Source organism: Eurosta solidaginis, chromosome 1 (genome assembly GCF_040869045.1).
Source record: "Eurosta solidaginis isolate ZX-2024a chromosome 1, ASM4086904v1, whole genome shotgun sequence".
NCBI classification, from domain to species: domain Eukaryota; kingdom Metazoa; phylum Arthropoda; class Insecta; order Diptera; family Tephritidae; genus Eurosta; species Eurosta solidaginis.
The window spans coordinates 66,146,997-66,165,227 of record NC_090319.1 but is presented as its reverse complement, the minus strand read 5'-3'; the positions used below and the strand labels follow the sequence as shown (position 1 = coordinate 66,165,227).

General features: G+C 32.1%; 1 protein-coding gene across 1 annotated transcript in view; it reads left to right on the top strand.

The window, feature by feature from the left end:
• LOC137233982 (cyclin G-like) overlaps positions 1-17,361 on the top strand; it is a 247,226-nt gene extending 229,865 nt beyond the window's left edge. The window contains exon 8 of the mRNA XM_067757660.1: positions 15,716-17,361. Within this exon, the coding sequence (XP_067613761.1) occupies positions 15,716-15,791 (76 nt within the window). The 3' untranslated portion in view covers positions 15,792-17,361. The remainder of the gene's footprint in view (positions 1-15,715) is intronic.
• Positions 17,362-18,231: the final 870 nt, after the last annotated feature.

Sequence of the window (18,231 nt, the reverse complement as noted above, 5' to 3'; positions counted from 1 at the left end):
TTTAACAAAAGGTTCAACCATTTTGTGGATCGAAAAAAAAAAAAAACCAAATCACTTGTTGCTTATGGATGGATCACTGAAAAAAAATTATTTTGGCCAATTCCCAGTCGTTATTTCTCCAAGATAGGTTAAAAAATATTGGATGTGAAATTTTCCACCACGCTGTGATTACCATACATTTCTTAAAAGAAATTCAATATACTTTAGGTGTTTTTTTTTTCAACTAAAATTCCTAGAACGGGGTTTTTCGAAGAAATTATGAAAAACTCTGAAATTTAGTGTTAAAAACAAGTTGTTGACTTTTTTGCTTTCTTTGTTAGTCGTCTAGTTTGTGAAAAGTGATGACGCTTTTACTTTCGAACACCATACATATATACATACACATATGTACATACATTTTTGAAAGAAACCCAAATTGTTTTCCTACTAAGAGCTTATGCTCTTGTTATTATTCCTAAATATTGCGCCTAATCAAACATGTGCTTATTTATCTAAAACCTTTTATATCTTTTGCTGCAAATGCTGCAGAAGTCAAATTTTGCATATTAAATAATTAAATATATTTATCGTTCGTTACATTCCAAATAAAATCCTTATCCGAGCTAAGCAAAGCTGAATAAATTTTTACAATTAAGTAACTAACATTTTTTAGTTTGCACGAGAGATTAATAAACGCTCTAATGTACAAAACCTGACTAATTACTTCATTAACTCTCTGATTTAAAAAACATCGAATTTTCGTTTTGAATTTCTTTTCTAAATTGTTTAACACAGTTTTTATTGTAAAATTCCTTTGGGCTTTTTCATTATTTTATGAAAATTATATAAAGAATAAAATATTTGAAAAAGTTTTTTGTATTTGCTTTTGATGTAGCTTTCGAGTTTTCAGAGGTAAAAATTTAGACACAAGTACTACAAACAAACACACCTGCGAATACCAAAAAATATCAGCAGATTGTATTAGTTCTTTTCACCTCTTTTTTTGTTTTTGTTAATTAAAATCAACTTAAGAAACTAAATTGAATAATTGTATAATAAAAGCTATGTTTACAAATTCCGAATACGTTTCCAATAAAGTTCGAAAATTCTTCGAAATTCTTTAAAAATCTCCATAAATAACAATTGCTTTTGTTTTTATCGGCCTATAGCTATCGAACCCGGTATATCCATAAATATTTTAAAATTTTGAGTTAGAAATTTACGAAACTTTTTGAGTATGCAGTTTTGCAGTCGACTTCATTTTGATCAACCAAAGTAAAAGTTTTAAGTGTCACTAAATTGGTGGTGCTTTAAATTTATTTCCATACAAAGGGTTTAAATTTTTTCTAACTAAGATTCGAGTTTCCTAAGATTTAATTTTTCGATATACTCAAGAACTTTTCGCACTTTTTAGTGATACAATTCTTTAAAGTTTTTTTTATTAAAAAGAGAAAATTTGTTGATTAGTTTTGCTGCTATTTTAGTGTTCACGTTTGTACGTACATATGTACTTATGCATAAATCTGGCCAGTAAAAAATTCATATATATATACTCACATGAATACATACGTATGTATTTATGACGTACATCAAGTTTAGAAAATTGTTTGGTAAATATTTACTGATGTGCTTAAGTATATCAGCCAAAGTGTTTATATCGCACACCTACATACATTCAAACAGCGATCCACCCAAAAAATTTAAAACATCAGAAAAGGCGAAAAAGGGTACGCGCCAATGCTATTTTTATTTTTTACAATGCCTTTTCAGGCTGATTAGTTCCGTAGGTATTGAATCGAGAAACCTAGAGGTATGCTTAACTTCAAAATTTTAGGTTTTTAAGTTATCTCTCTATTGATCTAGGTGTGCGCTATGTACATACATATGTGCAAAAACATACGTTCGTTTCTGATTTAGTTAAAAATATGTAGATATGAATGTACGTAAATACATAGATGTATGAGTGCGATGTACATGTTGACAAGTTGTTTGTTGTTAGTCAAAATGTTATTTTTCAAAACATTATCTCACCGATAAATATTGTTATTTTTTGCTCATTGATAGGCAGTGGTAAAGACAAACTTTTGAGAGCGTGCCAAAAAAAAGAAAACAAACCGCGAAAGTCATAAATTACACATCGCAACAATATATATATATATATATTTTTTTTTGATTCACAGGAATCATAAAATTTTCAAAGTGAAATTTTCATGTAAATCATTCTTGTTAAACAAACTTATTGCTCAACATGTTTGAGTTCTGCATTCAGTATGATCGGTGATGACTTCATTGCTTTTATGATTGCCTCTATGATCTTCTTCGTGTTATGAAGAAAAAGACAGAATTCTTCCATATCCATTATAGTGTTAACTACTTTGTACTCTTTACTTTAATTTTTAAAATAATTCTTAATTGAGTTTTCGTGTTAACTTAAAAATTTTTGAATAACTTCAAACAAGAAAAATCTAATTAGTATTAAAATGTTTAAACTCAAAAATAAATAAAAACTAGTAAGAACGGGACTGTCTTCGGCTGTGCCGAAGACTTCATACCTTTCATGAATGGGGCTGAACAATAATCTTATCCTGTTCGTAATCTCCGAATAATCGGATGTATAAGATAAGAAATATATAGTGAACAGATCTACATACCTTAACGATTTTTAAGATAAATATAAAATAAAAAACAGGTAGGTACTTCGTGTGAGGATGCAAAGTTTCAGGTTTTTTGTGGTCTGCATGTAAAAACTATGGCTACGAATCACGTATTTCAAAAATATATGACGTAAACGTAACTATTTGATGAAATTTGATGAATTTTGAAGATTCTAGCCATAAAAAAGGGGTCAAAATGACAGTTTATATGAAGTATATAATATATATTCGACCGATCTCTATGATTTTTTCAGACAACAATATAAGTATTTTGTGAAATTTGAAGCTTCTAACTGTTAAAACGGGGCAGAAATTGCGCAAAGTTTCTTATCTGAACAATCGGTTGTATGAGATATATACTATGTGTACCACCGATCTCAATGATTTTTTCAGACATCAATATATGCTATACACGTAAGCAGTTGGTGAAATTTGAAGCTTCTAGCTGTTAAAATGGGGCCAAAATCGTAAAAAAATATATATATACTATATATATATATACTATATATATATACTATATATACCATCATATATATATTATATATATCACCGATCTCTATGATTTTTTGACACAACAATACATACTATATACGTAAGCAATCGGTGAAATTTGAAGCTTATAACTGTTAAAATGGGGAAGAAATTGCGCAAAGTTTCTTATCTGAACAATCGGTTGTATGGGATATATACTATATATACCACCGGTATCTATGATTTTCTCAGACAACAATATATGCTATACACGTAAGCATTTGGTGAAATTTGAACATATCTAAACGATTTTTAAGATAAATATAAAATAAAAAATAGGCAGGTAATCTGTGTGAGGATGCAAAGCTTCACGTTTTTTGTGGTCTGCATGTAAAAACTATGGCTACGAATCACGTATTTCAAAAATATATGACGTAAACGTAACTATTTAATGAAATTTGATGAATCTTGAAGCTTCTAGCCGTAAAAAAGGGGTCAATATGACAGTTTATATGAAGTATATAATATATATACCACCGATCTCTATGATTTTTTCAGACAACAATATATGCTATATACGAAAGCATTTTGTGAAATTTGAAGCTTCTAACTGTTAAAACGGGGCAGAAATTGCGCAAAGTTTCTTATCTGAACAATCGGTTGTATGAGATATATACTATGTATACCACCGATCTCAATGATTTTTTCAGACATCAATATATGCTATACACGTAAGCAGTTGGTGAAATTTGAAGCTTATAGCTGTTAAAATGGGGTAGAAATTGCGAAAAGTTTCTTATCTGAACAATCGGTTGTATGAGATATATACTATATATACAACCGATTTCTCTGATTTTTTCAGACAACAATATATGCTATATACGTAACCAATCGGTGAAATTTGAAGCTTATAGCTGTTAAAATGGGGTAGAAATTGCGAAAAGTTTCTTATCTGAACAATCGGTTGTATGAGATATATACTATATATACAACCGATCTCTATGATTTTTTCAGACAACAATATATGCTATATAAGTAAATATTCGGTGAAATTTGAAGCTTCTAGCTGTTAAAATGGGGCTAAAATTTGCGAAAATATATATATATATACTATATATATATACTATATATACCACCATATATATACTATATACCACCGATCTTTATGATTATTTCAGACAATAATATATGCTATATACGTAAGCATTCGCTGAAATTTGAAGCCTCTAGCTCTTAAAATAGGGCAGTAATTACGAAAAGTTCCTTATCTGAACAATCGGTTGTGGGGGATATATACTATAAATACGACCGATCTCATAAATTTTTTCAGGCAACAATATGTGCAATATACGAAAGTATATGGTGAAGTTTGAAGCTTCAATCTGTTAAATTGGGTAAGATATTACAAAAATCCTCTTTTTCTGAAAAATCGGTTGTATGGAGGATATATGCTATAGTGGTCCGATCCGGTCGGTTCCGACAAATGTCTAATCGGACACCCAAATACACCTGCTCACCAAATTTTATCAAGATATCTCAAAAATTGAGGGACTAGTTTGCATACAAACAGACAGACGGACAGACGGACAGACGGACATGGCTAAATCAACTCAGCTCTTCAACCTGATTATTTCGGTATACTTAATGGTGGGTCTATCTATTTTCCTTCAAGGACTTACAATTTTCGGTTTCGTGACGAAATTAATATACCATTTCATTTTCATGAAAGGTATAAAAATAGGTAGGTAATCTGTGTGAGGATGCAAAGCTTCACGTTTTTTGTGGTCTGCATGTAAAAACTATGGCTACGAATCACGTATTTCAAAAATATATGACGTAAACGTAACTATTTGATGAAATTTGATGAATCTTGAAGCTTCTAGCCGTAAAAAAGGGGTCAATATGACAGTTTATATGAAGTATATAATATATATACCACCGATCTCTATGATTTTTTCAGACAACAATATATGCTATATACGAAAGTATTTTGTGAAATTTGAAGCTTCTAACTGTTAAAACGGGGCAGAAATTGCGCAAAGTTTCTTATCTGAACAATCGGTTGTATGAGATATATACTATGTATACCACCGATCTCAATGATTTTTTCAGACATCAATATATGCTATACACGTAAGCAGTTGGTGAAATTTGAAGCTTATAGCTGTTAAAATGGGGTAGAAATTGCGAAAAGTTTCTTATCTGAACAATCGGTTGTATGAGATATATACTATATATACAACCGATCTCTCTGATTTTTTCAGACAACAATATATGCTATATACGTAACCAATCGGTGAAATTTGAAGCTTATAGCTGTTAAAATGGGGTTGAAATTGCGAAAAGTTTCTTATCTGAACAATCGGTTGTATGAGATATATACTATATATACAACCGATCTCTATGATTTTTTCAGACAACAATATATGCTATATAAGTAAATATTCGGTGAAATTTGAAGCTTCTAGCTGTTAAAATGGGGCTAAAATTTGCGAAAATATATATATATATACTATATATATATACTATATATACCACCATATATATACTATATATACCACCGATCTTTATGATTTTTTCAGAGAATAATATATGCTATATACGTAAGCATTCGCTGAAATTTGAAGCCTCTAGCTCTTAAAATAAGGCAGTAATTACGAAAAGTTCCTTATCTGAACAACCGGTTGTGGGGGATATATACTATATACACGACCGATCTCATAAATTTTTTCAGGCAACAATATGTGCAATATACGAAAGTATATGGTGAAGTTTGAAGCTTCAATCTGTTAAATTGGGTAAGATATTACAAAAATCCTCTTTTTCTGAAAAATCGGTTGTATGGAGGATATATGCTATAGTGGTCCGATCCGGTCGGTTCCGACAAATGTCTAATCGGACACCCAAATACACCTGCTCACCAAATTTTATCAAGATATCTCAAAAATTGAGGGACTAGTTTGCATACAAACGGACAGACGGACAGACGGACAGACGGACATGGCTAAATCAACTCAGCTCTTCAACCTGATTATTTCGGTATACTTAATGGTGGGTCTATCTATTTTCCTTTAAGGACTTACAATTTTCGGTTTCGTGACGAAATTAATATACCATTTCATTTTCATGAAAGGTATAAAAATAGGTAGGTAATCTGTGTGAGGATGCAAAGCTTCACGTTTTTTGTGGTCTGCATGTAAAAACTATGGCTACGAATCACGTATTTCAAAAATATATGACGTAAACGTAACTATTTAATGAAATTTGATGAATCTTGAAGCTTCTAGCCGTAAAAAAGGGGTCAATATGACAGTTTATATGAAGTATATAATATATATACCACCGATCTCTATGATTTTTTCAGACAACAATATATGCTATATACGAAAGCATTTTGTGAAATTTGAAGCTTCTAACTGTTAAAACGGGGCAGAAATTGCGCAAAGTTTCTTATCTGAACAATCGGTTGTATGAGATATATACTATGTATACCACCGATCTCAATGATTTTTTCAGACATCAATATATGCTATACACGTAAGCAGTTGGTGAAATTTGAAGCTTATAGCTGTTAAAATGGGGTAGAAATTGCGAAAAGTTTCTTATCTGAACAATCGGTTGTATGAGATATATACTATATATACAACCGATCTCTCTGATTTTTTCAGACAACAATATATGCTATATACGTAACCAATCGGTGAAATTTGAAGCTTATAGCTGTTAAAATGGGGTAGAAATTGCGAAAAGTTTCTTATCTGAACAATCGGTTGTATGAGATATATACTATATATACAACCGATCTCTATGATTTTTTCAGACAACAATATATGCTATATAAGTAAATATTCGGTGAAATTTGAAGCTTCTAGCTGTTAAAATGGGGCTAAAATTTGCGAAAATATATATATATATAATATATATACCACCATATATATACTATATACCACCGATCTTTATGATTTTTTCAGACAATAATATATGCTATATACGTAAGCATTCGCTGAAATTTGAAGCCTCTAGCTCTTAAAATAGGGCAGTAATTACGAAAAGTTCCTTATCTGAACAATCGGTTGTGGGGGATATATACTATAAATACGACCGATCTCATAAATTTTTTCAGGCAACAATATGTGCAATATACGAAAGTATATGGTGAAGTTTGAAGCTTCAATCTGTTAAATTGGGTAAGATATTACAAAAATTCTCTTTTTCTGAAAAATCGGTTGTATGGAGGATATATGCTATAGTGGTCCGATCCGGTCGGTTCCGACAAATGTCTAATCGGACACCCAAATACACCTGCTCACCAAATTTTATCAAGATATCTCAAAAATTGAGGGACTAGTTTGCATACAAACAACAGACGGACAGACGGACAGACGGACAGACGGACATGGCTAAATCAACTCAGCTCTTCAACCTGATTATTTCGGTATAATTAATGGTGGGTCTATCTATTTTCCTTCAAGGACTTACAATTTTCGGTTTCGTGACGAAATTAATATACCATTTCATTTTCATGAAAGGTATAATAAATTTTTAAAAATAAAATAAATATTTGGTTTATTACCAAATATATTGAGCGGGAGTAAATGTAGGGTTATGGGGTGCTGGTCTGGTGGAAAGCACTAGACGTGAAAAGTTTCTTATCTGAACAATCGGTTGTATGAGATATATACTATATATACAACCGATCTCTATGGTTTTTTCAGACAACAATATATGCTATATAAGTAAATATTCGGTGAAATTTGAAGCTTCTAGCTGTTAAAATGGGGCTAAAATTTGCGAAAATATATATATATATAATATATATATATACTATATATACCACCATATATATACTATATATACCACCGATCTTTATGATTTTTTCAGACAATAATATATGCTATATACGTAAGCATTCGCTGAAATTTGAAGCCTCTAGCTCTTAAAATAGGGCAGTAATTACGAAAAGTTCCTTATCTGAACAATCGGTTGTGGGGGATATATACTATATATACGACCGATCTCATAAATTTTTTCAGGCAACAATATGTGCAATATACGAAAGTATATGGTGAAGTTTGAAGCTTCAATCTGTTAAATTGGGTAAGATATTACAAAAATCCTCTTTTTCTGAAAAATCGGTTGTATGGAGGATATATGCTATAGTGGTCCGATCCGGTCGGTTCCGACAAATGTCTAATCGGACACCCAAATACACCTGCTCACCAAATTTTATCAAGATATCTCAAAAATTGAGGGACTAGTTTGCATACAAACAGACAGACGGACAGACGGACATGGCTAAATCAACTCAGCTCTTCAACCTGATTATTTCGGTATACTTAATGGTGGGTCTATCTATTTTCCTTTAAGGACTTACAATTTTCGGTTTCGTGACGAAATTAATATACCATTTCATTTTCATGAAAGGTATAATAAATTTTTAAAAATAAAATAAATATTTGGTTTATTACCAAATATATTGAGCGGGAGTAAATGTAGGGTTATGGGGTGCTGGTCTGGTGGAAAGCACTAGACACGGCGAGCACCTCCAAAATGTTAGTGTCAGTGCAACGGACGGCGCTTATTGGTATCAGTGGCGCTCTGAGAACAACACCTACCTTGGCACTGAATGTCATGCTGAACATACATTCAGTAGATATTGCGGGAAAGGCAGCCGCGGCCCGGTCGTTGGTCAGGATTCGTGATATGGGTTATGGGCTTTCTTACTTCGGACACTCTAGCCTTCTTACTAATTTCGACTTTATCTCGGACAGGACGGACTATTGTATACCGATGACTGCTTCCTATGCAACCTTCACCCTAGTCTTTCCCGCGATGGAGGAGTGGGAAGAGGAATTATGTGGGGCATGGGACCGGTTAACTTATTCACGGATGGGTCGAAGTTGGACGGAAAGGTATTGCGGGGGGTCTTCTGTCAAGAGCTAAATGTAAGCCGCAAGTTTAAGTTGGCTGATCACTGCAGTGTATTCCAAGCGGAAGTTGCTGCGATTAAGGATGCGGTGGATGGAATGCTATCCAGTGCTATTACGGTTAGGGAATTTACAATCTACTCTGATAGCCAAGCGGCTATCAAGGCCTTGAGTGCGATCGAGGGTGATCTGGGAGTGCCTGGCCTCGCTTGCGATTGCATCGAATTATTTTACAATTAAGATTATCTGGGTCCCGGGCCATAGTGATATCCCGGGTAACTGTCAAGCGTATCTCTTAGCCCGCATCGGTACAACTGAACCGAATGAAGATGGCTGTAGGGATTTCGGAATTCCGCTGGCCAACTGTGGATTGCTTCTCCATAGCTGGGCCTCGAGTCAGCTCAGCAAACGTTGCGTGGACACCACGTCTTGCAGGGTAGCAAGATCTTTCTGGCAGAAAGTGAATGGCAGGAGGTCTGCTGAAATAGTTGGATTCACTAAGGCTCACCTATCAATGGTCATTGGGGTTTTGACAGGGCACTGTCCGATGGGTATCCATGCGGTACGTCTCAATATACTGGAAACTCCATCCTGCTGCAGCTGTATGGAGAACAATGAAGTGGAATCACCAAATCGCTTTATGCTTGATTGCCCAGCTTTTGCCAGAACTAAGCGAAAGTACTTCGGCGACTCACTTGGATCTCCCGAGGATTTATCCAAAGTTGAGATCGGTATCATTCGGAGCTTTATCGTTGCTACTCAACGATTCTCTAAGTAGCTAGATCTAAGTCACCGCTATTTTTGGTGTATGTGGTATCACAACGGACCTTCGTGTTGTCCAAGTGAGCTATCCTTATCAGGGCAGCTACCACCTCACCTAACCTAACCTAAATGTAGGGTTATCTACTTAAAATAAATATACTGTATTTTTGTAAATTATTTTAATTTTACTTTACTTTTAATGTTCTTTCAAAATGAAAATTTTTAAGTTAGATATTTTAGAATTTTTAAAAATGTGAAAATAAATAATTTTTGCGAGATTGATTTTCAACAAATAAAATAATAATATTTTAGAGAAATAGTTATTATCTTAACTATATTGGCGATCCTACCAACGGACCTAAAATTATTTGAACGTGCATACTTGTACAACGAATTTGGATTTAAGTCAACGTTGTTAAATGCAGAACTAGTGAATTATAAATGTTAATGTGACTATAATTATCACATACATGTGCCTACACAATGATACGGAAATGTTATTAAAGAAAAGCCAGATCATTAAGGCAGTGATTAGTTTAAAACTCAAAGACTATTTTATATAGAAATTTGATTAACAGAAACATATTCTAAAATAAAGTAAACATTTTTATAGTGTAAAAACATCTAAAAGAATTTTGACTAAAATAAATACTATTATTTACAAAATAGTTTATATGGAAAATTTTCGCTTCAACATCACTAAATTATTTGAACAAGAATCTTTAAATTTTTAATACAATAGTGAACAAAAATAAAATAATTATAAAATTAAAATCTGTACTATTACAATACAATATCTATCAACAATCCATGATAAGATACATTACCTGAATCGCTTCAACTTCTCAAGGACTGTGCTAGTGATTTGGTGTTTGCCAAGAATCAACTAACTAAAGTACCAGCATTTGTGTCTCTATTTACACGCCTTACTTTGCTGAATTTGTCATGCAATCAACTTTCCGATCTGCCGCAAGAATTGGGTGTCTGAATACTTTACGGGAGTTGAAAATATACAATAATCGTTTTGATCACATACAAAACGGTTTTGATGAAACAAAAAAATCTTGAAATCCTATTAGCTAGTGATAATCGTATCAATCATATAGATGCTTAAATCAAAAATTATATATATATATATATATATATATATATATGTTTAGCATTATGAATAAATAAAAATAAACAATCTAATAATAATAAATTTTAAAATATAACAAGTATATTTATAACAAGTAAATAACCCTACATCCATTTACTTCCTTTTCTTCTCCCCCTTTACGCTAATCTCTTCCTTGGTATCCTAATTCACCTAATTTTCTAATTTAGTTTATATTCACTTACTGGGACTTTTTTTGTTATACAATTGCAATCATACAGGCGCCAGAGTGGAACACCACCATATCTCGGCTGTCAGTGCGAAAACGCCATATCTCAAAATATTTTACAAAAACTATTTCAGAACTTGCTTCAAAAACGGCCTACTTTAGAATTTTTTTCATAAACGCCCCAACTAACTGCGTTTTTGAAACAAATCATTAGATAGCGCGTACTTCAATGGAATTTTGAAAGTTTTCTGAGGTGGGGGGCGTTTTTGAAACGACAGTCCAGATAGGGGGTTATTTTAATCATCAGCCGATATTAACCCAGCCATGACTCGTTTTTTTGTATATTTTTTTTTTTATCAATGAATGCCAAAATTTGATTTGCTTTTAAATTTTTTTTAATGTTGAAAATTTTGTTTTTAATTTTTTTATTGTTTTTTTATTTCAGAACGTATAGCCACTTAAATATTTTTAACGTTTTTCCGTTAAGAATAAAACATTCTTAGAACATCATTGAACGCACATATGTATATTTATATATATGTAGTTATAAGCTGCTGAAGATTGTCTGAAATTTCAAAATAATAAAAAACACAAAATTTTTTATCGCTTTCAAGTTCATTGCATTGAAACGAGGCACGAGCAAACCAAATTGTATGTATGTGTATACAGCTTGCTTATTTTCACTTCTAATTAACTTTCTTCTTATCATTTATCATTGTTTTTATTATTAAAAAAAATTTATAACCTGAATATGGCCACAAAGCAATCTTATTTCTTGATCGCTAAGTAAATTCTTAAGTAATCAAAAAACAACTGACAATTTGCGTTCATTGTTTTTTAAACTCAAACAAAATATGTGTTTTATATAAAAGGAAAATTTTGCTTTGCTATTATACAAGAGTTCGAGGTTTTTTCGTGCTTGCCAATAATGTAAAGTGAGCTTAAAATATGAGCACTTAGGCAGCTTGATAAGCAGGCCCAGACCAAAGCGCGTCAGGGCGTTCCGAGCACAGCCACAATAAGAAAAGTCCATCTCAAGAGGTAACTAAAATCCATATAAAAAAATCGCTCCCCATATGAAAACTGAGGGATAGATAGACCTATCGATTTTCTCAACAGTGATGACAGACCGTAGGAAATATCCGATTTGAGGGAGGGATATGTCGCAGCAAAATTGATTAATTGAAAAGGGCCAATTTTAGATCTTTCGAAAAAGGGGCTTTCATGTTACAATATTATTGGTGTATAACTGAATAGAATTTACTTCACTTCAAGTTGGATTTTAGAAAGTGTCAACTGTATTTTAGAAAAATTTAATTAGATTTTATATTAGTCAGTTGGATTTTCGAAAGCGTCAGTTAGATTTTAGAATTGTCAATTGCATTCTGGAAAGCGTCAATTGGATTTCAGAATTGTCAGTTGGAGTTTTGAAAGTGTCATTTGGATTTAAGAACTGTTAGTGGGATTTTAGAAAACGTAAATGGAGTTTTTGAAAAAACGAAACGGGTTCATTTAACTGTTCTGCACTCCTTAATATGTATTCAAATTACTTACTAAATTGGCGCTTAACCGTTTAGACGGTTTTGGCCGTTTTAGAAAAGGTCAATTAGATTTCAGAAAGAGTAAATTTGAACTTTTGAATGTTTTCTAAAACCCAAATGACGTTCTCTAAAATCCGATTGACAGTTCTAAAAGCCAATTGATGCTTTCGAAAGTCGAGTGAACAATTCTAAAATCCAACCAATGCTTTCGAAAATCCAACCAATGCTTTCGAAAATCCAATTGATTATTCTTATTTCCAATTAACCCTTTCTAAAATCCATCTGGAAATGGTGTAGAAATAATCGGCAGTCTCACACGAAAAAGCGTCACTCTTACTCAAGTCTTCTATTTCAATCCCTTCGTATCACCAGATCGTTTTTGTAACACAGACGTGCAAAAGACTGTTCAATGCACTTATTTCAGTATTGCAATGCAACGAATGCAATCCATTGAACAAAAAATGGAATAATAAAAAATTCTTCGAAATAACGACTGACAAATTTTTACTTTTATTTATTATTCCGGAATGACGACAAAACTATTGCTGCCAGTGGGCTTTCAATAATTTTTCCATATAGAATGAGTTCCTTAACAACTCCGTCACCACTCTATAAAAAATGTGCTCTAATTTGCTGTCGGTATTTTAATTAAACTGGTAACCTTGACTTTACCCGTAATTGTAACCGTGATCGTAGATGTAACCAGAATAGTAATCGTGGTCGTAACTATAAACTTTTTTGTAATTGTAATCATGTTCGTCACTGCATTTGTAGCTATAATAGTTACCGTGACTGTAACCATTAACATGAACGTAATCGGGGCATTAACTGCGACCATAATTATCAGCTCCCCTATAACAGTTAATGGTACAATAAGCGTCGCCGTGACCGCTATGATTGACATAAACGTAACTGTAAGCGCTACTACATTTGCTACCGTAACCGTAACCGTAAGAGTCGGCGAAGCTGTCACCATAACCGCAACCATAAGACTGATAATAGCGCCGTAACCGTAACCAAACTCGCTAGCGTATACGACATAGTACCCACAATCCTAGCAACGAATAACCATAACTTAACACCCTTTATGTAATCACATTTTTACACAAGTTGATTTGAGGTTGATTTTTTGCCGTTCACACCGCAGTAAGATGAGCAGAGAGCTTTGAAATCTGAGCTAAAAATGATAATTCAGCATTCTAAGTCGATACGCAAACACTCGGCAATAAATTTATCAATGCAGTGTTTTTTGTACAAACTATTCGAATACTTGTTCAAATCGCTGTTTTTTTTTTTTTTTTTTTTTTTTGATGAACAAAAATTAATATAAATAATATTCCACCACGAATAACTTTGCAATTCGAGTTAGATGCAATTTTTATGTTCGAAAAATTTAAAATAGGAGTGCGAAAAGTGTTGCAGTTCGAAAAGCTTTGCATTTTGAGTTCGTAAATATGTGGCAGCTTGAAAAACTCTAACGTTTGAGCTCAAAAACATTCAAGTTCGAAAAACTTTAAAGTTGAGTTCCAAGAATTGTACAGCTCGGAAAATCTTTAAATTTCAAGGCGAACTAATATTTTAGCGCGAAATTCTTTGGAGTTGAGTTTCATTCCGGTCTTGTCTTTTCGCGCGAGCGGTCGTTCGGGTCATCCTCTACTCAACGTAAATTTTTGGGCTTTTTGCGTTGAGTGAAAAATTAAAGAGTCCACAAGGTTGGCTTCGGTGCGTCCCTCGGGCGTTTTGGCGAAGTTAGGAGATGCAGTGCCTCCCTGACCTGGAGTTAGGGCGGTTTTATGCACTCCTAATAGGAATCAGTGACATTGGAAAAATGGCGTGGTGCCAATTAAAAACCTAACCTAAAAAATTTACATACATATATAAACTAACGGAAAACCTGGCGTGATGCCATACAAATCAAAAGGTTTTTATATACGAACGGGACTTGTACCCGAATCAGTGACATTGGAAAAATGGCGTGGTGCCAAGAAAAAACCTAACCTAATATTATACATACATACATAAATTAATGGAGAACCTAGCGTGACGCCATAAAAATTATATACGAACGGGACTTTACCCATAACGGGATACTGAAATAACATGGCAACAAGCCATATATTGAATTTTAATAATTAATAATTTTGTCATGTGCACATGACTAGAGTGAATATGAAAAATAATTACAATAATTAAATGGATAATTAACAACTTAAGATAATTTGAATATAACCTGGCGTGGTGCCATGAAAAAACCAGTTTACAAAGCACATAGTTAAATACAAATAGCAAGCTGCTACACATGGTTCTGGCCAGTTGGTATTACCATTGTGTACTAGTGGAGCCTAAATTACTTACATACTTTGGAAAGTTAATCCAGAAATTAATCATTTTATGCATTGGACAATAACCTGGAACTGGGACTTTCAAATATAAGAAGGTCCTCCTCCATGCAATCAAATCTCGAAAAAAAAGGAGTTGAGTTTGAATTTTGGCTAAGTGTCATATTATTGACTAATGTAACAGAGCACTAACCAAAACCGCAACTTTAATTGTAACCGCACCCGGTACGTAACCGTGACTGTTGCAATAAATGAACTTTTTCTTCATTTCCTTTTAATTATCACCACCATAATGAGCATCATCATTACCATCGTCATCGTCAGAAATATCTTTTTTTCCTCTTTCTCCTCCAGCTTCTTTTACCTCTCCTTTTTCTTGTAATTTTCGTCTTCCTTGGCTATATAAATTCCCTTTTTCTCTTTTTCCCTTTTCTTAAAAGTCTCTGATTTTGCTCCACAGATTTGGTTTATGTGCACTCGCTGAGTTTTTCCTAACGTCAAGTCAATAGCTGCGTTCTCCCATATAATGTGCAAAATTTGTTTTCCTTTGAAAAAAAAAAAGAATTCTGTAATGAATAAAAATAGTGTATGAAATCTTTTCGAAATCAGCAGAAACTATAATTTTTCTTATATTGCATTGAAATATTTAAAAATTTGTGTATTTCAAATTTTAATTATCTTTACATTATCTAAAACTGCTTACTTTTTCTTTTACAGAACCGAAAGTATCAGCTCTGAGGAGGAGGAAGATTGGCCGACATCTCCAATTATTCCAATTTTCGAACAGTGTTAATACAGAACATACGCAAAACAGCAGTGTGCAGTCAATACATCAGATTTTTGCGTACAAACTCAACAAATAACTGCAGGATGATAATTATTTGCCAGTTAAGACGGTCAAAGTATAGAGGAGTAGGCAAGAAAAATGAGAAAAGCAAAAAAATTTGCTATAAAGAGATAAAAAGTTATTGTGTAGAAGTAGAAACAAATTTTGTATTATGAAACGTAAAAGAAAATTGAAGTTGTGAAACGTCAACGACAATGACATATCCTGCATGACACAACAACAAAACTTTCGTTCTCGTTAAAAAAAAAAAAACAAAAAAAAAAAAAAAAATGAAAAAGCGAAACCGTCAACGTAAGCAACTGGAACAGCATACATTTAATTTTTTTTTTGTCATCTAAACAATAACACCCAACTCTCCACTGCGATGTGTGTATATTTTGCTATGCATCATAATAACGAAAGATTTAGAATTTGTTTGATTTTTCTTTATCTTTAAAAATACTGTATATGTATGCTTGTATGTACGTAAGTTAAGCGTAAGAAAAAGAAAGAGAAGAAGAAAAAAAAAACAATTCGAAAGGGATTAAGAGCGGGCGCAAATTTGAAGGGAAAGATGTTTAATTCTATTTCAAATCTTATAAAATTATGCGAACGAAAAAAAGTTTTAAAAAGAAAAAATTAAAAAACAAAAAAAAATAAATGTGGCGGACCATCATACAAAAGATTGATGCCGTTCCAGCGCATTTTTTCGTTGTATAATTGTGTGCTGGCTTGTCGTTCAGATACAGCTTCAGATTTTTTACAAATAATTTTGAGCTTGTATCTCTTAACAAATCAGAACACAATTGAAATGAAAGAGCGGTATATGCTCAGCAAAATATGAAATTATAGTAAATAATTTGGAAAAAAGCGCGGCAAAGCAGAATGCGGGCAGCAGGCGCTAAGGAAAATCAAATCTTATAGTTAAGCGGTTGAGTTGAGCATGTGTACGGTTCAGAGATGGGAAAAGCAGATGGGAAAAGGTTCGCTCAAGCAAACAAACAAAAAAAAAAAATATAATAAAAAAAACTTATAATAAACAAAAAATATAAAAATATTCAAAAAATTTCTAAAGAAAACTAAAGTTTTGCAAACAAAAACAAAAAAAAAAAAACAAAAACAAAATGGAAATCGATTTACTTTAATTACTTATAATAAAAACAGCAAAAAAAAAGAAAACAAAAAACCAACTATCAATATTCAAATTCTGTTTTATGTTCGCAAAATGTTTGTATTTTGATTTTTTAATAAATAATATTTTGTTCAATTATTTTTTGGTAAAACAATATGAGATATTAAGAATATATGCAAGCAAAAGATTCAAATAGCTAAAATAAGAAAACTATACCTAAAGAATTTCAAAAAATATATGTATTCAATATGTAGTTTATACACTTAAAAAACCAAAACAACACAATATTAATACTGCAATATCAATCAAGTCAAAACTGTAAACTGTAAAACTGTAATGTTATCTTTGTGTACAACAATAATTGAAAACAAATTAAAGACGCAAATCATTTTTCAAAAACTTAAAGATTTACCGTTTTATTCTGACAGTTTTCTTTCTTAAAAATTTTAAAACGAAAACTTTAGTGGTCACAAACAAAATAATATTTTAAATTAAATTTAAAAAAAAGTACAAAAACATTACTAACGATTGCAAAATGAAAAGCATAAAACACTTATTTTCACACATTTTCAAAAAGCTGGAGGTTTTTAAATTTAGTATTAAATAAAAAAAAAGTTATTAGGACGCATCCAAATTTTTTAGTTCTTATTTTAAATTTCTATTTTGACGTCTGTAAAAGACTAAAATTAAAGCAAAATGCATAATAATGAAAGCCTAAAGTTTAAGTTTCAGGCAAGAATTGCGTTTACTGGTTATTAAGAACAAGAAATATAAGCGAAACAATTCTTGAAATTTCCTTTCTTAACTGCGCATTTTAGTAAACATTTCTTAAGTGGCGCAGTATTTTTCGTAGATCCGTGTTTTCAGGAAAGCTTATGGTTATAGTTCACAATGATGAAACAACAAAAAAAAAAAAAAACAATTTTCAGTTTTTCAAAATTTGAGTTATTTCAGCCGTTCGCAATTAGAATTGGTTTTAGAGCTATAATTTAAACATATCTTCGAAAGTGACTGATTTTCATTTTCCGCTGCTGTAACTTTTTAAAAAATGATTAAAAAAAGTTTCACCGTTGTCGCGAAAATAAATGAAAAACGTTTAATTTCGAAAATATGTTTATGTATATATATGTTTGTTTAGACTCTTTGAAAAACGTTTAACCACCCCACTTCCGAAAGTTTAATTCAACGATTTGTATTAAACGCTTGGCATTTTCGAGATACAATTTATCTTTAGAACTCAAATTATAGTAACAACTTTTAAAAGCAGCAATAGCC